Source organism: Medicago sativa, chromosome 6, assembly GCF_051527215.1.
Source record: "Medicago sativa cultivar Bolivia chromosome 6, Bolivia_mono, whole genome shotgun sequence".
Classification (NCBI taxonomy): Eukaryota; Viridiplantae; Streptophyta; class Magnoliopsida; order Fabales; family Fabaceae; genus Medicago; species Medicago sativa.
The window spans coordinates 3526210-3552477 of record NC_140754.1 but is presented as its reverse complement, the minus strand read 5'-3'; the positions used below and the strand labels follow the sequence as shown (position 1 = coordinate 3552477).

The window sequence follows — 26268 nt, the reverse complement described above, 5'->3', positions numbered from 1 at the left end:
TGAGTGGTAGTTGAGTGGGTGTTTTGTTATGTGAGAGAGAGAGATAGTTAGGGAGAGAAAAAAAGGTGTTTGTTGCTTTGTGAATGATGGTGGTTAAGGTCAGGTTTTTGGTTTTGGTTGAGCGTATTTGGTTTTTTGTGTAACTTTCATTTCCCATAGATAAAACAAACTTGAAGTTATTTGAGAAATTAGATCTCTTAAAAAAGATCATGAGTTTTTTTTTTATAGGTTGTAACTAGTGTAGTCATTATTTTAGTTTTTTAATGATTAAACTTGAGACATCTTACTTATAACTCATTTGATATCTCTTAGCTTGTCAATTGTGACAATGAAAATAAGATCTCAAGTTTGAAACTTGTGGATTAGAAAAGCATAGATGGGAGCGTTCTTGTTAAAATCCTGATTAAAATCCTACGATTTTGTTTTAAGATTTCAAAGTTTAAGTACTTTATGCACTTTATAATATATATTTAATGTGACTTAGTATAATCCCTCAATTTTGATTAGGATCTTGTTATCCCATTCGATTCAACAAAATTCAATTATAAGAATCCTTTCATTTTGGTTGTAATTTTAGATATTACAATTTTGATATGGTCTTTCGATTTGAAACAAAATCTCAATTTTTATGACCTTGGTCGGGAGAGAAGATTCACCAAAGGTAGCCTTGAAAATATGAGCTGGGTAAACTATATGAAAAATGTCTCTGTTAACTTAACTCAGCTGGTAAAAACAATGCATAATATATGCAAGGTTCGAGGTTCGAACCCCGGATACCAACAAAAAAAACTATATGAAAAGTAAAGTTCTTCTAGAAGAATTATAATAGTGTTGGGTAAAATTTATAGTAACCTTTTTAATTCTTTATAATATATCAATCATTTTTTAAACTTTTGTTTGACTTGAACTATTTATTGATTTTAATTTTTTTTAAAGTATTAATTCAAAATATTTAAAAATCATTATTATAGTACCAATGTTTATATCCCAATTTCTTAATCTATAATACATTGACCAATCTTGCTCAAAAAATAAATAAATAAATACATTTACCAGTCACTTTTATCCACACTTATCACTTTTAGTAAAAAAAAAAATCTACATTTTATAATAAATAATTTTATTTTGGTCAAAACTAGTTTATCATGGAGTATCATCTTTCTTATTTAAGAAAAACCATTTTTTTTTTATCATCCGTTGTAACATGAAACGGATAATTTTTAAACGGATAGTTTACATATAGTAAGTTATGTATATATACACTTATGTTACAAATTTATTTACACTTTATTTTTTTAGCGGTTATTTAAAAATTCATTATTGTCTAAAATATGCATGTTAAAATGGTGAAATATGATAGTAAAACAATGGTAAAATATGAAGAAATTTTTTTTTCAAGCATCCACATTCAAGTGACTTTAAAAATATGACAAAATTAATATTGTAAATAGTACTACTATTTGTTTTTATATTGTATTGTTGTATATAAAATGATTTTTTTTTATGTAACCAAAAAAAATATAAAATGATTTTTTTGTGATTTTTTGAGATTCTACAAGGAATATTTTGGAGTGATGAAAGAAATATCATGGAGAACAGTTGTACTGTTGCACACATGTGTGAGTGTGAGAGAAAGAGAATGAGTGAACAATGTTTGAGGGAATTGTGGGACATAGGTGAAAAGAAAGGGTATCCTCATCCATACCAATTCCATGCTGAGAGGGAGCATTAACAATGTCCACCAGCACACAGTAATTGCGACGTCCTTACATTACACATTTGGAGTTACAATCACCTAACAAATGACCAGTGACCACTTCTTTTTTTTGAAACTCACCTATCTAGCTATTTAATATCTTTATTTTACTTTGATTGTCACTATTCAAAAATAATATTCTTTCTTTCAATAATAATCATCTATTTTTTGTCCAAAATAGTATCTTCATAGGTAAAAAAATATCAAAACTGATAGGTTAGACGTCATGATCGTGTTCGAATCTAAGCTACTTCATTTATTTGTGTGAGTTTTCAATGAAGATTGTTCTTTCATCAAATTAAAAAAATTTATGATCGATTTTTTAAGAAAATGAATGCTTCTTTAGTTTTTTCGTCAAATAGTCTAAAAATCGACCTCGTGAGTGAGTAGGACGTTTGGATTTTAAACTCTCAATCTCAACATATATTATTCAATGTAGATATCAATTGAGTTAAGCTCACGACAACAATTTTTCTTTAGTTTTACTACTATGTTGGTTAAGAAAATTAATCACTTAGTTAACATGACCCTTAGTCATCAATTATGTTTCTCATGGGTCAATTTAGTCCATCAATTACAACTAAAAAAACACTTAAATATGTATTTGTAATAGGCTTTAAGACACATTGACTCATCAAAGACACGTTGATGTGACCAATTTTCGACAATATGCCACTTGAGAAAAGGATAATTGTTGTTGATTGTGCATTCATCTCCATCAAAGAAACTCGGATGTCTATAAAATCAATCTCTCAACCTTCAAAACATCCATTTTAATCAATTCTTGCCACTAATATATTGCTTTACATCTATTTTTTATTCAACGTGAAACTTTTAACTCACATTTGCAATTTCTAAGTCACACTTAATACACAATAATATCACCTTGTAGTGTGCGTCCATCCATTATTTTGTTATGCTCCCCCTCACGCGGAAGCTATACGTCACCTAAACACCATTGTCAGAAAGACTTCTAACACAAGAAGTCGGTCCCCTGTTGGGTCACGAGGAAAGTATGGGATTCATCTACATTGAACCAAGAACAATCAAACGAGAGAGTTGGACAATACCATTTGTTGTCTCTGGCAACACTTTTTTAGGGGACATGTAAAAATTGTCCCCTAAAAGTCTCTAAGGCAACGATTTATGAGTGTTGCCAAAAATATTTTCGCAACCCCTGAAAAACGTCCCCTAAAATACTTTTGGGGACGATTTTGGAGCGTTGCACTATTATTTCTTCCTTGACAACCATTAATTGTCCTCTTAGATACTTTTGGGGACGATTTTGGAGCGTTACACTATTGTTTCTTTGGTGACAACCATTAATTGTCCCCTTAAATACTTTTGGGGACAATTTTAGATTGTTGCATAAAAATTTCACCAACAACAAATTTTTGGTGGCAATCTTCCCTCCAAAGCTTGTTTACCAAAAAACAAATTTTCCCTACCACGGTCAACACGCCTTTGTCCGTGTTTCAAATTTTTTTTTCATCAAAAAACATGAAAATTGGCATAGCTGTGAGTTGAACACGCAACCTGTAGGACAAACAAGGCATCCTTTAACGAAACACCACATACACTTTTTTGGTAAAGTTTAATTTTTCTCTATTATATTTAACTATTCCACCATGAAAACGCAACCACTATACCATTGCTCATATGATTCAAGTGATTAATTTAACTCTTATATAAAAAAAGTTAATTTGACTCTTATTTTAAATTATAACATATTTGTTAATGTTTCTAATTTATTATATTTATAGTTAAAATATATATTTTTTTAATATCGTTGTTTCTCTCTAAACATATTTATTAAAACTAGAATAAATTTCTAATATTTATTTAAATACGGGATGAATTTGTGTAGGTATATTATGCACATATAATGGTAAATTTTGATGAGTTTTGACAATTGGTAAGTTTCATTAGTTTTGATTTTGATTTTTTGTGATTGAGTGATCCAGATTAATCTAATCCAACCCAATTTAATACAAGTACACATTTTTTTATAGAGACCAAGTTATAAATCCAATTTATTCGGTTTAATCCGATTTTTTATGGAAACATGTTTCTTGTTCAATTTACAAATTTATCATTTACTAATAACATAACTTAATAGATAGAGTTGAGTTTTTAGTAAAAAACAAGTGGGAGCAGAGTTGCTAACTTACTCCTTCATGTTTTTTGGTGGAAGTAAGTTAGCAACCCCCTATATATAAAGAAAATAATCTCTTTCAACTCTTTTGGGCTAACTTTTTCTCTTTTCAAAAATACCTAAAATTTAATACCACATGAAACACATAGATAAGAATAAATTTTCCTTAAAAAAATAGATAAGAATAAATTTAAATATTAAAAAATTTAACAAACACGATATAAGTATATATATATATTTATATATATATATATTTATATATATATATATATATATATTTCTGATTTTTATTTCTTTATCCTTTAAATATCACAAATATCTATACTTATAATTTTATTTTTGTGGTGTCTGTGGTTCGAACCCCGTACCGTACCTTGCATATATATGCAAGTATATATACATATAATTTTAATTATATATAAAATATCGTTTGAAATTTACACGCAAAATTTATATAAAATATCATTGATATAATATAGATTCTCTTTATATATAATATAAATAATATTGTTCCTATTATAGCGAGATATTCCTATTTTAATGGGATTAAATTTAAAAAAATTAAAATAATATTTTTTTTTATTTTGAAAGAATCAAAATAATAATGATGTTCATATTTTAGTGAGATATTCCTATTTTATTGGACACTACTATTTTTATTTTTAATTTTTCTATCTTGTTTCTTTACAAAATTTCTGAAACATAAATTTCTTTACAAAATACCTATTTAGTTTTAGAGTATTTTTTAGTTTTAATACTTTCCTTCCTTTTTAATTATTTTGACTTAGATATATCGTGTTATATTTTTCTTTTCTTTCCTAATAACACAAACTCAGAACACGCACGCTTTGGTTCTGCTTCTTCTTCCCACGTGAAAACAACCACCGGTCACCATCTTTCCGGCGCTGCCCTAGCCACCGTGTTCACAGATCGGAAAAAGTAACATCATTTTCTTTATCCCCTCGACGAGAGCTTTCTAATGGTCCAATAAATTTCATGAAAGGAGAAATTTTTTCCGTCAACCCTTTTTCTTCCTCCGCCGTGGTAAGCTTGTTTTTCCGATAACTATGAGTGGTTTCTTCTTCTTCTTTGTTCATGTTCCTTTTTTCTTGCACTGAGATTTTCCTTTCCTAATATTGTTTTTCCCTTTTCTAGCACTGTCATCAACAACCACTGCACCGGAACAGTGGCATCACCGTCATGTGCTCTATTCTTCAAGGTAAATATCTATTCTTTTAGCATCATCATGATTTCCTTCTACTGTTGTTATTTAATTTCATAATATTGTTCATTTGTATATTTGCATAAAAAAGCCCCAATTTTTATTTAACTTTAATTTTCCCTTATTTTCCAAATCTGAATTCAGCATTGATGAATGGTAATTTTTATCATCGAAATTGTTTCAATGTTTTGCTTCTGGTTTTGAGTTGAAGTCTTTAGCCTGTATTTTAGAGAAGACTCTAATTTATTCTTTCATGTTCAAATCCGAAAATCACTTGTTATTGACATAAATTGAGTTGTATTGGACTCGCATCAAACCTTTCCTTGTATCCTGTTACGTGTTGTTGTTGTTGTTGTTGCAAATTGTGTTGTTTGATTTTGATGATTGCAACAATTGAATTGAGTAATGAAGCAACTGAAGAAACTAAGATTGAGTTTATTGATAGTGTTCTTTTCACTTAATGTGAGTATAATCACTCTCACATGTACCATTTTATTTTGGTTAGTTCTATTTGTTCCTTGAAAATTTGTGTTCATGTTGATGGATTTATGTGGTCTTGATTTTTTTTCACTACATATATACTTTCCTTCTTATATGTCTCAATTGTGAATTTTGAATCTAGAGAGTTTCGTTTTGCTTGTAATTGTTGTAGAATTGTGTTTGAGGATAGCCTTTTTTGTAGCTCTTATCATTTGAGTATTTCTTAAGAAGCTCTTTTTCAAATATTGTTGTGATTGTTGGAGTCACCTTCATTTGAGAATATTGGCTTCATTGTTGGAGTCACCGTCTGCAGAACTACTGTGTTAAGGTTCCTAAGGCCACCATTAACTTCATTTTTCAAAGGTGAGTGTTCTCCTTTCATAACTTTTTGAATTTAAGCTCTGAATACTTGAAAGATCAATTTTTTTTTTGAAACCCTAATATTTTTTTTCCTCAAATCCGAATTTGGCAGATGTTTGGATAAAATATTGGTTACTAGGATTTTGGTTACTTTATTAAACTCTAGTTTTTCTACTTTCTCTTTATTCTGGATTTGGATTTTTCCAAGGTATTTTTAGACTAAATGATTTCTAGTTTGTGTTTAAGATCTTGATCTTGGGTACTTTGAAGTTGTTGATGGTTGAGAAAAAGTTTGAGAGTATTAATACTATTATTAGAGGTTTTAGTTGATATCTAGTTATTTGACAACTTGTAAATTTTTTTGTAGTAAATATTGGTGGGTACTTTATGGTTAATATACTATTGTTGATGAGTTTGACTTAAGTATCAATAAGATTTGAATCTCAAACTAGTGTTAGAGATTTAATTTAGTAAGGATAAGAATAATTTGAGTATTTGATGGATTAGTTGTTAAGTAATGTTGTTGCTATCTTCTTTTGAGTTTAATTTGTAAGTTATTGTTCATGAAGGTTGTGAGGTTATACTCTGCATCAACTAAGTTCAATTAGGATTGCGGTAAATGTTTTGTTTAGGCATGTTGTCTTTACATTATTTGTAGTTACTATAAGGTTGTAGAATATTAGCAAACTTATTAGAAAATTTATTTAGTGTTGAGTTGATTCATTTGAGAGATTGTGGAATTATTCTAGTATCGTTATGATGATTATTTTATGACTTAGATTTTGTAGGAAATTGCTCTTGTTAAAGAGGTTTTCTTGTTTTACATTAATATTTTCAGTGTGTTTTACTTATTGTCTTGGTTTTTATTTGTGTTATGTATAACTCTTAATGACTTTCTAATTGTCCATTGAATTGATACTATCTCTGGTTGATGTAATTTTGTTTTACTCTTTTTTGCTTCTAGGTATCAATGAAGAAGATGAAAAAGACGGCGTAAATGATGAATTTTAAGAAGACAACATAGATGATGTAGAATTTTAAGACATGTATTTTAAGACATTTTCTTTATTATCATGTGTTAACTCATGTATCAAGAATGAATATTTTAACTCAAGTTTATTGTAACAACTTTTATGGATATGTGTTTAAATTCAATTTTTTAGAAGTTATAATTGATTATATTTACACAATTATTGTAAAAAAAATCTGAGTACTTTCGAAAAATGTCTCCTATTAGCCTTTTATACTAATTTTTGTTTTTTTTTTCTATTTCTATCAAAGGGGACATTTTATAATCGTAGCCCCCTATGGCAACAGTTAAAAATTGTTGCCTGAAATGACATAAAAAAGCGTCCCCTATTCCAAAGGTTCAGGCGACGTTTTCTAAAACTGTGCCCAAAGAGCCTGAAAAAACGTCCCCTTAGACAATAGGCGACGCTCGAACAGGAGACGCCTTAAAAACGTCCCCTATTCTTTTAGGCAACGATTTTCACAGTTCTGGCTACGCTTTTTAACTGTTGCTTAAGAGGATAAATGGTGTAGTGTACATCTTAATCAAAAACCTTAAAGACATTTGATTTATAAGTTTTCTCAGTGATATATTCTTCAACATCCATTTTTCTACTTAAAGCAAGACTTCTAACTCACATTAACTACACAACGATGAATTTACATGTGTTTATATAAAAGGAAGGTGAAGTTTTCATGAAGTTTAAGGGCTTTGTGTCTAGGTAAACCAGCAAACACATAGTTTATTAGTGTATGAAGTGACACCTCTCTATATATAAACATAATGTAAAGAAGATACACTACAAGAAACATTGCATTTTGCCAGGGGCAAAATCCCTGAGAAAAGGACAGAATCCCTGGGAAAAGGGACATTTGTGAGGGAATTTGTCAGGGGCAGAAACACTCACAAAACACCTCGTCGCAAACAATTAGTGAGGGGTTACACCCCTGGGACAAAAACGTGGGGTCAAACCCCTGGCAAACTGCGTCACTAAAGCCCTGTCTTATTCCCTGGCAAAATTCGTCACTTTTGTCTGCAACTATGCAGGTCTGATCTGACTTTGCAGTCTGTTCAGACTTGACTGCTGACTGACGAAATGTCAAATCAGCAGGGTAACTTCAGCCAAGGCCTTTGCGAGGGGTATAACCACTGTCAAATGGTATATTAATTTTTTTAAAAAAAGGTTTTATTTTTTAAACTGATTTTTTAATAATTAATTAAATGTTTTTATAATAATTCTAATTAATAATATGTATTTAAATTAATTAAAAAATCGAATTTTTTTAAAGTTGTTTTTGAAATACAATTATTGTTTCAAAAATCATTTTAATAAATAAAATTTAATTTAAATAATAAATAAATTTGTTTTTAAAATATAATTAATTGTTTCAAATATCATCATAATTACTAAAATTGATTTAAAATTGTTTTTTAAATATAATTAATTATTCATATACTTTATTTTTAACTTGAAAATAAATAAAAAAACAGATTTATTTAAAAACAGTTTTTTTAACGCAACATGTAGTGAATTTATACCTATTTATTCATTAGATTGTAAATAGTTTTATTATAATGAGTATTAAAAACCGTTTTAATTAAAAGAAAAGAAAAGATTTTTATTACACTATATTAAAAAGCCGTTTTTTCTACATAAAAAAAATTAAAAACAGTTTTTAAAAAATAAACAGTTTTAAAAAACCTTTTCTCTACAATAAAATACATTTAAAATTTTAAAAACTAAAATAAATAGTATTTAAAAACAGTTTTCTATACATTTAAAAAAAATAGTTTTAAATTTTCAAATATAAATAGTTTTCTGTAAAATAAAGTTAAAATAGCTCTAATTTTTTTTTAAAATAAAAAGCAGTTCGAGGTTGAAAAAAGAAGAAGACAGTATAGGCTTGAAAGCTTATTGTTGGACCCATTTTTTTTGTCATTCTAATATGACTATAATTAAACATGTATTCAACAACAAAGAATTGGCTTTGACATAACGCTGACAACAAAGAAAATATATAGTTCAAAATGAAGTAGAAACATTAATAAAACAAAATTATAAATAAATAATTAAGAGAGTTTATATACCATAATATTGAAGCTTCTTAAGATTTTCTTAGAGAAAAGTGAGAAGATTGAAGTAAATAGGGGAAGTAGAAATTGCAGTAAGGAATGGAGGAAATTGGTGCAGTAGAGAAAATATTTTGTGTGAAGGAAAGAAGAATGGTGTTGCTAGCTTAATATATAGCAGCGATATATACATAGGGGTAATTTGAGAACTTACCCCTCATAATTACACTTCAATCATGTGTCTAGTCAACTTGTTTTTTTTTTACAGCTTTTTACCGTTTGCCAGGGGCAACCCCTCGGTTGGGCCCTGTTTTTCGTCTGTCCAAGGACAACTTTGTCAGCTTTTGGCAGATCGAATTTAACAATTTGAATATTCAAACCAATTATTTTCCCGCCTTGCAAAAAGTGAGGGGTTTTGCGAGGGCAAACCCTTGTGTTTAATGCCAGGTGTTGTCCTTGGCATTTTCCCTGGCAAATTTCCCAGGGGTTTCAAACCCCTGTCAAAATCCTTGTCAATATGTCATATTTCTTGTAGTGATAGGAAGATCAGGAGAATTAATTATGAACAGAAGCATGTTAAAAATTAAAAGGCTTGTCAATGCGCTTGTGGAGTATTGTGGTTAGTTAGTCATAACCATGTTAGAATTGTCTTCGACCTCATTATTCGATTTAAGGGCCGACTAATTTGAAAGATTTAGGTCCACCTTCATTTAGAGAGTGCGCATCTAATTTAAAGTTATATCAAAGTTCTATATGAACTATCCCACCCACTTAGATTGATATAATTCATATTCACAATCGGTAATATAATTCAGTTATTGATGTATTCCATTCTCAAAAATTCTCTTGATAAATTGTGTGAAATCAATATGGTAGGTTAAAGTGTGCTTGTGTTTTAACGGAGGTTTTTCTATTGCTGAATATATTTCCATTGTATGGAGTTTTGTTGAATACTTATCATTCAATTATGTAATATATTGAAAGAATTGGGTCAAGAGTGTACTCCTTCCGTCCTAAAATATAAATAAAAACATAAGTTGGTGTATTTGAAACAAATTTTGAATTAAATACATTAATTTTTGGTTATCAATTTTATCTTATAAATGGGACGGAGAGAGTCTTATTTAATAGTATTAACTATTTTAAAATTAATTTAAGTTATCGGAGGATGTTTATCAAATAAAATTTGAGGGTATCAACGAACTTTTCTTTTCATTTTCAGTGCATTTCAAATTAGATAAAAGAATATTCTCTTCTAAATTTCTTATTCTGAATAGTATGATCTAAAGAAGTTTGAATTTTATGAATAAATCATAGCATTTTATTGAATTTCAGTTCTACCGAAAAATCCTTCTACTTTTGCAGCTGCACTGAACATGATTATAATAACCACGTACGTAGAACAAAGTATTTAAATTCTATACGTAAAACATGCTACACGTGGCATGCACATTTTTCACATTAATCTTCAAGAAACCTCGAGAAGTTTTACCCTTCACCACTCATCATATCTCACAAGCAATTTGTGAAGAAAGTTACGTGTGTAGTGTGATGGAACCACACGTCTTTGAGTGGCTTGTTTGTCTTAATCAATCAATATTTGTAAGCTACTTGCTCAAATATTAATTTCAATTTTAATATACTCATTCTTGACCATAATGGGTCCCATAGAATACTTATTAGGTATTTTATATTTTATATATACCATTAGAATACGATTTTGTTTATTATAAGTAACCTAATGGAACCAATCACCAAATTTATAGTAAGACATAAAATAAACCACCCAAAAAAATAAACTAACCCCACCACTATTCTTCTATTATACCAACCCCAATTAAAGTTTATGGCCAAAATCGCTTTAGTGATTGCTTTTTTCTGCTCTATCATTTTTATAGTGATTTGGACTTGATTAAAATAATTTAGTATAAGAGATTTGGGAGATGAGATAAGAAAAGCATGGCTTCTTATAAGTAGTATTATAAAGTGGGAGATAAGTGAAAGTGACACTAATTAATAATGTGATTTCATTCTCATCCAAGGGGGGGTTTATTTGTGAATGTGAAAAGAATTGAAATTGAAATCTTGAGAAGGTTACATTTATCACAAAGTCGAACTCCTGATTGTTAGAGACTATTTTCTTTGAAATCGAAAGCTTAACACAAAAGTAAAATTCAAAATTAGTCATTAATTTCAGGTATTTAAATAACTTGGAAGAATTTTTTTTTTTTAGGAAACTTGAAAGAAAATTTTCAAAACCAAAATACCTGGCTAGTATAAAATATGAACCGTTCATGTACTAACTGTGTGAATGCGTGAGACTAGAACTATAAACAATCTGAATTTAAACAATTGGGACAAGTGGCTGTATTTTTTGCTACAAAAATGTTAATAGTTTTTGTACAATTCAATTACACATGGCCCTCTCAATGGCTTACTTGTCTATTTGAGAGACCACTTTTCCTTTATCTCCAATCTTGTGAATGTCAATGGCCTCTCAAGTTTTGGGTGTATTTATGCTCGAATTGCCTTGCTTTGCCTCCATATCAAATCCCAATTATCATTAAACTTTAAAAAGAAGTAAAGTTCCTTTTATTTTTTGGCTTTTTCTTGAAAAATCTAATCCCTATTCTTTCTACTTTTTAACTTTTTTATGTGTACAAGGCAGAGGCAAGTTATGTGATGATTGTTGTCTTCAAAAAAAGAAAGAAAAGAAAAAGGTTAAACATAAATGTAATGTTTAGACATTGCTTGTTTTTTTATAAAAAATATCATCTATCTTTATGCGTAACTATATTAGTTTTTTCGAGTTGGGTATAACTACAATAGACAGTAAAACTCTCGCTAGATTTTTTAATGTTGATGTGTTTTCAAAACTGAATTTAAAACCATAACATGTTGTAAATTGAAAGAAAACTAGAGGAATAAACTAATGGTTAAGGTGAGTTTTTGAGGAAAAATGAAGATTATTCTGCTTGTTATTATTGGCAAAATTTGTGTGCTTGAGTGAGTTTTTGCAAAGTTGATTTAGTTGAAAATAATGAGTTGGAGAGTAAAGTGATGTGTGTTTATAATAATAGCTTAATTATAATAAATCAATACGAAATTTCCATTTGTCAAAGAGTTGATTTTTATTTTTCAGTTTGTCTAACACGATTTTGGAAGCAAAATCATGATTGGTGTGATAAAAATTAACCAAACATAACTTCCCCTTTCTCCTATGCTATAATTCGTGTTTGTTTGGACTTTTTTGGTGTTTATCATCATGGCAATAGAGCTAATCCTTTTACCACATGGTACAATATTTATTTGTAAACATAAAAGTCATAATGTCACTTGATTAATGATTAGGTTTATTTCTATTTTTTTAACACTTCGAGCCTTTACAACAACAAAAAAATATTCATCCACTTTGGTTAATTTTACATCAACATCCAACAAAACTCATCATATTATCACACAAGCCTTTCTATATCGTCATTTTTAAAATATATGTAAAATGTATCTAAACCATTGAATTAGATGTTAATGTAGAAGTAATTTACCCTAGCATCATATGCCCTATTTTCTCTTAAATTTATGAAAATTTGAATAATAATAATAATAATAGTAAGATTTTCAATAATCCTCCTACCCAAAAAAAAGATCTCAATAAGCCATCCACAAAAATGATACATTAAATTCTTTGGTCGATGCATGCATGCTGCATAACATGTGTTATGAATTTGTGAGGAAAAAAACAGTTACCCTCTGGTCAACAAAAAGGCACATGGTCAAAATTTGAACAGCACAGTTAGACCTTTCCCTAAAGGGACCCACATAGTCATTTTTGGAGCCCAAAAAGGGTACAAGGTGCCACTAAATCAGACATGGACATAACATTTGGCATTATCATCAAGTTGATAAAGAATATCTTCATTGAGAATATAGTGTTGCAATTAAAGGTGACGATGCTATTAATTATTATCATCTCTAACTACCGTTAAATATTAGTGATAAGCTGACTATGGTAACTTTCCCTTCTCCTTTTTGGATTTGGAGTTTGGTTAAGCTGGATATTTTGTGTGTCAATTAGGTATCCTTCGCACGTAAATGTACAAGATTAATTTTTATGTTTTGTGAAACTCAAATGAGACAAATGTAGATATACTATGTACTTTTAGCAAGAATGTTTAAGTTTGATTTTTGTGAGATATCTTGAATGAAAAATTCTAAAATTTAATAGATTAAGTTACACATTTCTATACAATTGAAATAACGATTAGGAAAATGTTAAAGAATGTTTATGTTTCACTAGTTAAGAAACAAACATCAAAATATTATATTAAAAAGTTGTGAAAAATGGTATATTTAACTTTTTGAAAGTCAAAAAATTGTTGTTTTCAATAAGCAATTTCTATTTTTTACTTTCTTAACTAGTGTTTCGAAAGTCAAAAAATTGTTGTTTTCAATAAGCAATTTCTATTTTTTACTTTCTTAACTAGTGTTTCAAAGACACTAGTTAACATGACCATAAAGATTAATTTTAAAGTGTACTAATTTAGATGATTTTTTTAAATAGTTCAAATTTAAAGGATAATTTAAACTATTTTAAGTGTAAATTTCATTGTTTAGACGAAAAATTTAGAGAAATTTTAAAATGAACAGATTTTACGAAGTACTTAGTCGCAACTAAATTTATTCAAAAAAAAAATATACTTCCAAAAAATTAAAAAATTGAAATTCCTCCCTTTACTCTATAAAGTACAAATTTCAAAAGTTTACATATTAGTCCTTCCTTTTTTCTTTTTTAAATCGTTCCTTATATTTTTTAATTTTACAAATTGATTCGTATAAATTTTAAAATTATTAAAATTTATTAAAATGGTCCACACATTATTTCAAAAAATTAGTCCTTCTAAATTTTTGAAATTTTCCAACATTGGTCCCTCCCCCTTTTTTTTTGAAGGAAGGTCCCTCCGCCTTTTGAAATTTGGTGCAATCATATAAAATTTTCATTAATCTTTTAAAAAAATTTAAAAAAAAAAACTAATCCAGACCTTCAAAATAAATTTATGATCTATAGTAAAGTAGGGTTGGATTCATGTTTGACATTTTCAAAGCAGACAAGACCGGTGTCTTGCAAAACTTAACATAACTTATTCACACTCATGTCCTCATTATCAATTATAAAAATGTCACATCCAAATATTTGGAAAAAAAACCATAAATTCATTTATCATCATGTACTCTCAACGATGCCCCTGCAACCAACAACCTATATTAAAACTTGGACTCCAATAATTTATTTAATAAAATATGGTAGAAGGGCTGCCAATTGTAGAATTAATTTAAAAAAAATTGATATATATCGAATGATAGAGTCCACAAACTTCAGGTGTAGCCATGTAGATGAAAGTGATAAGTTCTATATTTTTCTTACTCCAGTCAAATTAAAAAAATCAAAAAGATTCTAACTAGAACTATCACACTTTTTTTTTGAAGGAATGAACTATCACACTTATATGCTAGGAGATTTCATAATATTAATCTGAATATTCTTAATATTTTGTCGATCTTCTGACACACGAAACATTTTAATTTCATTATTTTTTATTCAAGGTCTTAATATTGATTGAGTTCATTCAATTCATCCTTCCTCCAGCCGGCTTATATTCCTCAAATCGAGCCGGCCCTTTGATTTTAAATTTTTATATTCATAAACAATTGTTTTTTTTTTTAGAGAATATTCATAAACAATTGTTGAAATATCTCTATTTTTTGTCTTCTTCTCTTGCATTAATTATTTTTAGGGTGTTGAAAAAATAGTACGGTTGTTTTGTTGCTCCTACTTGATTATGATTTCAAAATTATGACCATGGTAGTGTTGAGAGTACACATCATGACTCTATCTTAGAAAAAGAAATTAATTTGATTTCTAGAGTTGGATGTTCCGACTTGATTATGATTTCACTTAGGAAGGTTGACCTTGTTCAAAAAGGTTTGAACGTGTTTCACAGATGCGGAAATTTGATATGAGTTATCAAACAACTTCTGATTAAAGATTTAGTTACTTTATACATACTTTGCGTGAAGGTAATGCTGCAGTTGACTTTTTAGTTAAGTAGGGTGTTCTAAGTGACAGTGATTTTGTTGTCTTCCATAAAACCACCCCCTGATATGTCATCTATTCTTTTAGTAGATGTCATGAACGTTGAGTTCGTTCAAATCTAGTTAGGGTCGCTTCTTCATTTTATTTTCTTTCCCTTTTCTCTATTCTCCCCTCCTTTTCTCTATTCTCCCCTTTGTTACCAAAAACGAGATGTTCCAACTGAAGGTGAACAAATTCTAATTACGGGGATTAAAAATAAAATAACGGTTTGTACCAAAAAAAATAAAAAAATAAAATAACGGTCTCGACAAAAGTTGCCAAATGTAGTTCATTCTCCAAAATATGTATACTCCAAATACATAAATACACCCTATTGGTGGCTAACGTCAATTCAAGATTAATGTGATGTGATAGCGTGATTCTAACCACTTATTGCAAAAATTAAAATCACATTCACATTAAATTGAATTTGAGTCCTTTTTTTTTAAGCAAGAATTTGAGTCCTTTTAATTATATAAAGATTCTGTTAAAAGAAACTAACTCAACTCATTTTATTCAAAATAGTCTTTTCAATACATGATGATACATAGTTAAAAACGTGATGACTAACATATAACATTGACGTCATTGCTAACAAATTAGCAGTTTTACTTATACTAAAGTTTGGATATAATTGTAAAGATGTTCTACAAGCGGATACAATAGCACCAAATTTGGAATGAGAGTTTAGAACATCGTGAATATCGTTAATCACTAACTTAAATGAGAATTGATTTTGAGAAGTTGAACCAAACATGTTGAAATTGTTAGTTTTCACATTTGAGTCTACTATAAGTGTTTTTGATGGTGTAAAAGCTGAACCAAACATATGCGTATACTAAAGTTTATATATAATTGTAAAGATGCTCTACAAATGAATAAAATAACACCAAATTCAGAATGAGAGTTTAGAACATAGAATATCGTCAATCACTAACGTATATGTTCAATTGACACTGAAGTGTTTCATAATTTGCTAAGTCAATTTGATTAGTTGTCGGGGCATACGGGGATTCAATTTTATAAAAATTATATTATCACTTTATTTAGCATTTACATATTAAATCGATATTAAATGCAAGTTAAATTATATTATCACTTTATTTAGCATTTACATATTATATTATCGCCAAGCCAATTTGATGGTGTAAAATAATTTTACATTGTCGTCATTGAGTCCCCGTCATTTGTTATGTAAACTTACTTTTAACCATTTTTTTAAGATAAAACCAAATATTCTAAAAGAGATATAAGGTTGGTTTGATGTTTGAGGCGAGTGAGTTTTTAAGATAAAACCAAATATTCTAAAAGAGATATAAGGTTGGTTTGATGTTTGAGGCGAGTGAGTTAAATAGTAGAGCTCGCTCAACATTAAATATAATATGATATTTTCATAACACTTTCTATAGTTTCTATTATAAGAAAAAAAATTAAATATATATCATAGATCATTTATTGATTGAATGAATCTAAAATTTAATTTTTTCCTATAATAGGGATGTTATGGAGTAATATCGCTTTCATTAAAGATATTATTAGGGTGATGAATGTGAAGTAGATAAAATAGTCACAAGAAAGGGGGGGTTTGAATTGTGACCCTTTAAAAATTATCCTGAAACTTAAAAGTTATTCTCAAGTAGTTTACTTGGAATGGTTAAGTTAACTTTCTGAACTCAGAACGTTCTGAAGTTCATACACAGAAACTGATTAATAAAGTAAATGTGATGGTGTGTGTTGTGTATACTGAAATTAAAGAGTATAAGGAAGAAAGAAAGAACACACAGAGATTTATAGAGGTTCACCCAATGTGGGCTAGTCCTCTCCTCACAATCTTGTGAGAGTTTCCACTATGATGCTTGAGATAACCTCTCAAGTCCTGCACCTTACAATCTTTGTTCACCTGAACAATTACAATCCTGTATTCTCTAAGCCTCAGCAGGCTTGCACCTTCTTGCTAAGTTACCCACTTAGACTTTTACAACCTTTGCTCAAACTAACACTTTAGTACCCCTAAAGCTAGATGAGACTTAGTTACAATTTATATGGAAGTTGAATGTTTGTGAATCAAACAGAGGAGGAAGAAGAGAAAGGAGTTATCTTAGAGATAACAAGGAGTATTGATTTGCACTAAGTAATGAAAGCCTTAGAGATTGATCAATTTCAGTTTGCAAGAGCTTCAAACAAAATCAGAGTTGTTTTCTTGTATGCTTTGCAAATGGTGCGAGTAATGCTGAGCCTTTGAACTGTATTTATAGAGTCCTTGGGCTCAAATAGCCGTTGTGGGGTGTCCAATGGTGTTATGCCATGTGTCCTGGGTCCCACAAGCTTTTACTTGAAATTCTGGGCAAACATTCTGATCTCTGATGAACTTCAGAATGTTGTTGCGTTCATGATGATCTTCATCTGGGTTCATCATGTTCTTCATCTGGGTTCATCATATATGAATGAACATATGAAGTTCTGGGCGTGTCATTTGCTTTTCATATGAATTTCTGGGCAATAACCAAAGTATGGACTTTGCTTCATACTTCAGAAAGTTCAGTTGCCAGATCTGCCTTGGAACTTGGTGCAGGAGGATATAGTGGGATTCTGCATCTTCATACACAGGCTTTGAGAGATTGTGTGGTCCTTGTTCTGTACCAACTCTCATACGTGTCTATCTCTGATTGAGCAAGATAGATTTGCTTTGCTTTTACTTTTGCTTTTTACCTACTGTACTGTTCATAAAGTAGGCCTGTGCTTAGCTGAACATTCTGATCATCAGAATGTTCCATTTGTTTCACTTAGGATGATTTGTAAGACTACCATTTGATGTAATCAAATCCTAATAGTGAAACACAATGAAGAGTAGTAAATATAACATCTAGGATGATATTCCCTTGTGGAATATTCCTAGGACTTTAATGTTCATAGTCTTAAATGAACATAAAGTATCCTTTTTGACATAATCCTTGTATATGCCTTTATTGCTTGATTGATCCATGCAAAAGTACTTCTCTTGACATTTATTTATGTCACATGTGTCTTGCATGACCTTGATCCATGTTCTTGAGATTCTGGGCTTGTGTAGAAGCAACCTTCTGATCTCTTGTGCGAACATTCTGATCTCTGAGCAACATTCTGATCTAACTTTCTGATCTCAGTGTTAGATCTTGAATTCAAATGTCCTTTGATTTCTTGATTCTTGGTATGATTTAAGCCTTGTTCCTGTCTTAGTAAAACACTCAAGAGCACAAGTTAAATACCAAGGAAATAATCAAAGTCCATTAATTCTTTAATCATATTGGTTTATTATCTTTAAAATTATTTAGGGATTTTGCCTCAACAATCTCCCCCTTTTTGAAGATGATAAACCTATGATTTAGGATTAAGGATTTTGATTATATATATGAAGAACAACAGAGCTTGAAAATTTATTTTAATGCTCCCCCTCATTTTTATAATCCATTATGCAGAGTTTTTAAGAACTTTAAAAAGCTCCCCCTCAATTTCATAATTCATTGCATAAAATAAAAAATATGCAGATTTGAACCAAACTCAATATCATTCATTAATGTAAAGCATGAAGTACAATTACATGAATATATGGTTCAAAAACAAAAAGAAATTCAAAGCATGTGATCAGGCAAAAAGTGAAGTTTCTAACTCCAATAACTAGTGATCACTAGACCTACTTAGGGCCTAAAACTAAGAAAAACTTAAGACTTAAATTAAATCCTAAAGCTTCTCCCCCTTTAGTCATCTGCAAAAAGGATAGGGAGGACAATACAGAAAGATTCAGGGAGTAGAATCCCCAGAATCAGAGGATGGTTCAGATTCAAACACAGATGGATCATCAAAAACTGGTGGATCAATGGCCAGACCAGGAGCATGGATTTTGACAGTCCAATCAGCCAAAGCACAGACAATTTTGTGTGTCTTGGTGGAGACCCTGAGTGCCCTTGAGGCTAACTTCTCAGCCCTTGAAGGCTTGGCAGGTGCAGCAGGTGGAACAGCATCAGAAGCTTCAGCCTTCTCTTTGTTGGCAGACACAAAGGTATTGAGGGAGTCAAAAAGAGCAGCCATATTAGGAAGCTTGCTTGTGGTGGTAGTTTTCATTGGTGGTGGTGGTGGAGTGTATGAGGGAATGGTGTCTGGAGTTGGAAGGTTAGAAACCAAAAAGTTGCTTGTACCAGCAATAGATCCCATTGTGGAGGATGAGAGGTTAACATTCTGACCAGTTTGAGCCATGAGCTGTACCTCAACAGAGGGCAAAGATCCTGAGGCCATAGGCACTGGATCTGCTGACAGCTGGCTAACTTGAGCAAGAAGAGGCTCATTTGATGCATTCAAACCAGCAGAGACTTGAACATTCTGACTGACTGGAACATCTTCAGCAGGAATTTCAACATTCTGAGCTTCAGAGATTTCAACATTCTGACCTGCAGCTGGTTCCTGAACATGTTGAGTGGTGTCCTGACCATCTTGGAACACATCATTGTTGAAGTCAGTGTTGACATCTTCAATGTTGAGATCAAATCCAGTTGTGAACTCCATTTGTTCAACTTGAATATCTTTCTCCATGGACATGTTTGAAGCTAAAATTTCTGCCACTTCCTGAGTATCTTCATCAACATTCTGAGCTATCTTCTCAGTATTTTCTTCAACTCTTTGATTTGGATCAACAGAGTTTTCCTTACCAGCCATCTGAGATATACCTTCATGAATCTCAGTTGCTTGCTTAACATTCTCAGCTTCCCTTTGAAGAGATGCATCATCATCCTTCTGAGCATCATCTTCAATCATTGATTCACCAATCAAGGCCTTGAACTGAGAGCTTCCTTCTTGAACAATCTCCTTGGCAAGTTGAGAGACTTGAGAAAACAATTCCAAAGCTGGTGGAGAGGGAGGTCTGACTTCTGCATTCTTAGGAGATTCATCTCTGATCTCTTCTACCTTTCTTTTCTTCCTGGTTGTCTGAACCTTCTGAGCAGTAGATCTCTTAGTAGATCCAGAAGTGCCAGAGGTTGTGAAAGATGGCATGTTTGAGGTAGTGATGCGTAGCTGACCTAAAGTCTTGGATGTGATCTTCATAAAGTCAAGCTTGCGTGGTTCTCCCTCAAGTGGCACCTTTGCTTTCTGAAAGATGGGGGTTAAGTGCATCCCATAAGGTAACCCAGCAACAGTTTGTTTCATGGCCAAGCAGGAATCTATCATATGTTGAATGATGATGAAACAGAGGTTCAATTTGGTTTTGGTCATGAGGTGGTAGATGATGCATAGATCCATATCAGAAACAACATCAACAGAGCCACACTTAGGGACTAAGGTGTGCCTAACCATATTATGAAGGATTTTTGGAATATCTTCTAGATTTGTGGAGTTAAAAGTGCGGTTTTCTTTGGTGTATTTGACTATGAGTTGATTACGGTTAACCCTAATATCATTATACCATGAGCAAGAAAACAGTTTGTTACCTTCATTAGGAATTTTCAAAGCTTTAGAGAGGAAATCTTGAGTGATAGTGATCTGAACTCCTTTTACAGAAGAGATGAGAAAGTTCTCATTTTCCTTTTTCTTCTGCTTCACAACCAGGTTGGTGTAGAACTCTCTGACCAAACCTTCATATGTGTGTTCTTGTAGAGACACAAAGTTAGTCCAGCCTTGTGGATCAGTGAACTTCTTCAGGTTCCATCCTTTTGTCTCCAAGCTTTCAAACTCAAAATACTTTGTTCTGCTTATTGGTCTGAGAGCAATCTTTTCTGCTCTCTGAGCCTTTAGAACAGCAGCAACTCTAGCAATGTCTTTTCCTTTGCCATGCTTTTTAGGAGAAATTTTCTCCTCTTCTTCAGGAGACTTTTCTTCAGACTCTTCCTCATCATTCTCATCATCATCTTCCTGAGATGATGAACTTTCTTTTGATGGAGAGGGAGTGGCAACTTTCTTACCTTTCTTTGAGTGTTTTCTCATGGATTTCACTATTTCAGAGAGAGTTTGTTCAGAGTCTTCTTCCACTTTTTCTTCCTCTTCATCTTCAGGGATTTCCATTTCTTCTTCTGAATTCTCTTCAGTATCTTCTTCTCTTTCATCATCACTTGAATCTGTCTTATTCTCTTCTTCAGAGACAAGATTCACATGTGAGACCTTAGGTTCCTTTGATGAATGCTTCATCCTAGATGATCTTCTAGTAGGGATAGGTCTGGGTTTGGTGATGGGTTTCTTAGAGGCTTTTGATTTTGAGGATTTGGGTGGATCAAAAGCAGGATAGACCACATCTGGAAGAACAGTGTGAACAGGGGTTTCACTTAGTGGTTGTTGATCAGAGGTGTTATACCCTAATTTTGGACCTAAAAATACTAGTCAATTTTTCTTTTCCTGCATTATAAGGCATTTGAATTGTCTCTGATCAATTCCATCTTTCTCTGCATTTTATTTCAAAGTTATTTGCAAAATCCACATGTAAGGGTATTTTAGTCATTTCCCATGTCAAATTTCTTTCAGTCTTTTAAAAATTTGGTTGAGTCCTTTCAAATAGTTTGAATAAGTCTTCATTTCAATTCTATGTCAGAATCCATTTTTAAATTTGCATTTGAAGTCATTTTGAGTCAGTTTTGCCCCTAGGGGCATTTTAGTCTTTTCAAGTGTCAAGTCACTATCTAAATCCTAAAAATGGTCTCTGAGTCTTTTAATTTTGCCTGTGTAAGTCTTTGATTCAATTCCTTGATAAAAATCCTCTTTAAAAAATTTTCGTCTGAGTCATTTTAGTCGTTTTTAGCCCCAGGGGCATTTTGGTCATTTCACACGAAATTTCGGCAGAGAGGTACTTTAAAGTACCTCATTTAGGCCATTGGTTCGTTTTAGTCCGTTTTGTCAATTTTAGGCGTTTCACTTTACGTTTGTTTCAAATTACAGTTTTTAATTCAATTTTATCTTTTTTATTTTTCTTAAGTCCCAATATTTCCAAAATTTGCATATAAGTCCTTTCCTTAGTTTAAAATTCACTTTTTAGTTTTTTTATTATTTTTTTTTCGAACTTGTGGATTTTTCTTTTAAGTCTTTTTTGTCCAAGGTTTAGTAAAATAGTCCTCCAACTTTCAAAAATTGCAGAAAAGTCCCAAGAGTTTGTTACAAAGTTCATGTCCAGGTGGCGCTCTCACATTGGTCCAGTAATACACTTGGCAGCCTATAAAAGGCGCCAATCATTGCAGTGCCATTCAGATTGCAACAACTCATCAAAAACACTTCCAATTTTCTCTCTCTCCACAAAAACGAATCAAACACCACAAAAATCCAGAAAAGCTCAAGAACATGATGAACAAGTTCATCATCTCAAAACCCTAACCGAATTCAGTTATCACAAAAATCCATCAATTCTCATCAAATTCAAGCCAAAACTGAATCAAGAACATGACACAACACAGAATTCTTCATCAAACGCAAGTTTCAATCCAGTAATCACGCAACAAAGGTCATTTTCGAACGAGATTTTGGTGCGAAGTTCTCAGAAGTTCTTCGCAAGAACTCTCATCATCGAACTAGTCCCTGCAATTCAAGTGCAAATCCAGGGGATTCACACGATCACAGGGACGAAAAGAGTGAGAAGAAGAAAGGTCAGAAGCTCTCTCGAGGATTTCCATTCGAATCTCCACCAAATCCAGGTATATTCACAAAAATCCTCTCGTTTATGCTTTAAAATCATCATCGAAGACTCAAGATTGAAAATGAACGGTGAATTGAAATGAAAACTTCGAAGAAATCCAAAAGTTCGAAACGAAACCCTAATTCGAAAAATCATGGAGATTCACCGTTTGTTTTTCAAATACGAGGTCAATTTCATAATCAGAGAAGAAAATAGAGCATGTTAGGGTTTCGTTTCATGAAGTTTGAGAACGTAGAGACCGAATGTTTCAGTCCTAGATCTACTCCGATCTGAGTTTGTTTTCAAGAAAACGTTGCCAAAACTGTAAAGAGGAGAGAAAGAGCTTTAAAAAGATGTGTTCAGTTCTCAGATCGGAGGAGGTTGAAGCTCCGACGCGGCGGCGCCACCATGGGCCACCACGTCGGAGGAGGATAGTCTCATCGGAGAAGAGAGAGTCAGTTGCAGACTCTCTCTCTAGTTTTTGTCTTAGAGAGAGAAGTAGAGAGGGGAAATGAGTGGTGGACCGGTTCAAGGCCTTATATAGGCCAATGAACCGGTTCACCCATGGGTAAACCCATGGTTTCGCCCTGACCCGTCCTTAGGCCCAAGTGCCATGCCTGTTGCTGCTTGCACCCCCCATTTCTTGCATGTTCTACTGATTTTCTTGCTATATACACCCCTGCCTGTCCAAATTTGTTCACAAAAAATTCTAGAATTCTTCATATGTGTTCTTGATATTTTTCTTAACTTTTTTGTGATATTTTTTCGTGCTAAAGCCTGTGAAAAATAATTGAAGCATTTTTTCCTTGTTTTTTGGTAGAATTAATAATTTTCTTACTTTTTTTTTTTAGTCCAAAACCCTTTAAAAAATTCCTAAAAAATTCATGTAGATCTCTTGATATTTTTGTAGCATTTTGTGATAATTTTCATATGTTAAAATTGGTCAAAAAACAAAGTATTAATTTTCTTGCTATTCTTGTCATATTTTAGGCTAAAAAATAAGTGAAACTTTTGCTTGATTTCAATCCAAATTGCTTGTTAAATTTTAGTGACCTATGCCACTTGATTTCATAAGGTTTTAGCTACTGTTTGTGTTTAATTTTGTTGTATAATTGTGAACTTTGGTAGATTACTTAGCTTACAAGTCATTAAGTAGTTAAATAATGTAAATATGCTTCAAACTTGTTTTAAAATGTCAAGAAAACCATGTAGCCTTAATTCCCATTCCAAAACTTGTTTCTAAACCTTTAAAATGTAATTGGAATGTGAGAATTATAGGTCACTTGGTTCTTGCATTTTATGAACAAATTTTAGCCATGTTTGCACTTATTTTCTACCTTTTACATTCTAATATTTCTCTTACTTCACTTCTTTGATATTGCCTTATGCTACTAACCTTTTCCTTTCATATTTCATATTCACCATAAGCATCATCATTGCATCCCATTTTCATCTCTATTTTCTTTCTTACAACTTAATTTGTACCAAAAGTTAGAATGTAAACACTTAGGAAATTTTGTAATATTCTTTCATGCTTTTAATTTCTTGGCAAAGAGGCCATAGAATGTATCTAGGGTATGATGTAAAGGACAATGGACTCTAATGGTGTACACCGACACAAGCACCGACACATGCACACACATCACTATATAGCTAGAATATGCATGTTTAGATGTATGTTTAGGATTGTATGTTTAGATGAATGCCTAGGACTCATACTTAAGAAAAACCCAATTTTCCAAACAAATGTGAACAACTTCACTCAAACCTTTTCCAAATAAACCTTGGGATCCAATATCCCATTGTATTTTCTTTTCCATTTTCTCAATCAAATTTCAATGAAAATAATCAAACTTTGACTTCTTTTGCAATTCACTAATTCAACCTCACTATTTTCCAATCTCATGCCCTTGAGGCCTCTTTCTATTCTTCAAAATCCCATTTTCAAACTTAAAATCAACCAACAAAAACAAAAACATTTTTGAGAGAGAACTACGGTGGATTTGATCCCTTAATCGGGTACGTAGGCAAGGAACAAAATTCCTTCAATTCAACTAAAATAAAAATCCAAAAACATTCTTCTCCCTCCAATTCTTCACTTAGAACATCCTTAGGTTTAATAAGCATTTCAAAATAGCATTTAAAAATAAAGCGCGCGCGTAGAAATTAAAGACGGTTCCTATAGGTTACTATAGTCGTTATGGGTGCCTAACACCTTCCCGTAGCGAAAACAACTCCCGGACCTCGATTCTCAAGGGTTTTGCTTACTTTTTCCCTTCCCAAGAAAAAATAAGATATCACCGGTTAGAAAGGTTCAAACGTAATCAATGTTTGACACCCGAAAACCAAGATAAAACAGCTGGCGACTTCACTGGGGAGATTCGAGAGTTACGCCTAGTCTTTATTTCCACGCTTGCGCTTGTATTTTTACTTGCTTCCTTTACTTGCTTTCCTATGTGAATAAATGTTTAATTTCTTGCAAACGTGTGGGGTGAGAATACCAAAAGTCCTGCACCCGGGCTGAGTGAACTTAGGATTTAGGAGGGATATAATCGACAATTCATTCCGGGGGTTGCCTCGTGTTTTGGATTATGCGATCAATCCCACATAGCTGAGGCATTTTGGAGGTGATGTTGTCGGCGCGAGTTGTCGCGTTTAGGCACTTTACTTCTAATTGTTCTATGACGCTATGAACCGTAGATAACCAAACCCATCCATGGCCATTTTCTAGGACGTAGTGCGGAGGCTAAACTGAGTGTCGTCTCGAGTTTTAGTCGTCACGCGATACTACACTCAAGTTAGACCTTCCACGTATAATCATGGAGCGAGAGTTGTCTCGTGACACCATGAGATACGTCGGAGAGGTTGCAACTTGGGAACCTTCTTAGAACCCGGTTACTATTATCCTAAAGCCCTAGTTTCACCGGACACCGTGTCCACCCATGACTCCTCGACTTTGAACTTCAAACCCACCATGTTTTCTCCGAACTTGAACATAATCATGCATTCATGCATACATGCATACATGCATAAACTTTTTGTCATGCATTGTTATCGAAGGGCTTAGACAAGTTGAAATTGTAAACATTGTAGGGATGAAGATGACTAAGTCCTACAAGTTCAAGGAAGTGGATTTGGCTAGTTTGAGGGATTTGGCACTCAAGATTGAGGATCCGACTGGTTTCCGACGCCGTTACGGGACTTTACTTCCTATTCTCCATACTAATGTGGATGAGAAGCTTGTGCACACTCTAGTGCAATTCTATGATCCGGGGTATCGGTGCTTCACTTTTCCAGACTTTCAGTTGGTACCTACTCTAGAGGCTTATTCTTCCTTGATGGGTTTATCTATTGCTAAGGGGATACCTTTCTCAGGACCTGAAAATCCTCTTCCTCCATTGGTTATTGCTAAGGATCTCTATCTCAAGACCACCGATGTCTCCAAGAATCTTGTTACTAAGGCACATA

General features: G+C 32.0%; 1 protein-coding gene and 1 long non-coding RNA gene across 2 annotated transcripts in view; one reads left to right on the top strand and one right to left on the bottom strand.

Moving 5' to 3' along the window:
• Positions 1-4725: 4725 nt before the first annotated feature.
• On the top strand, positions 4726-7123 carry LOC146912105 (uncharacterized). The gene is made up of 4 exons (XR_015014157.1): positions 4726-4955; positions 5067-5130; positions 5816-5976; positions 6938-7123. It is a non-coding gene; the product is annotated as an uncharacterized LOC146912105 (long non-coding RNA).
• Positions 7124-18707: 11584 nt separating this feature from the next.
• Positions 18708-26268, bottom strand: part of LOC146912104 (uncharacterized) — a 28075-nt gene continuing 20514 nt past the window's right edge. Inside the window, exon 7 of the mRNA XM_085720690.1 lies at positions 18708-21496. Within this exon, the coding sequence (XP_085576816.1) occupies positions 18960-21496 (2537 nt within the window). The 3' untranslated portion in view covers positions 18708-18959. The remainder of the gene's footprint in view (positions 21497-26268) is intronic.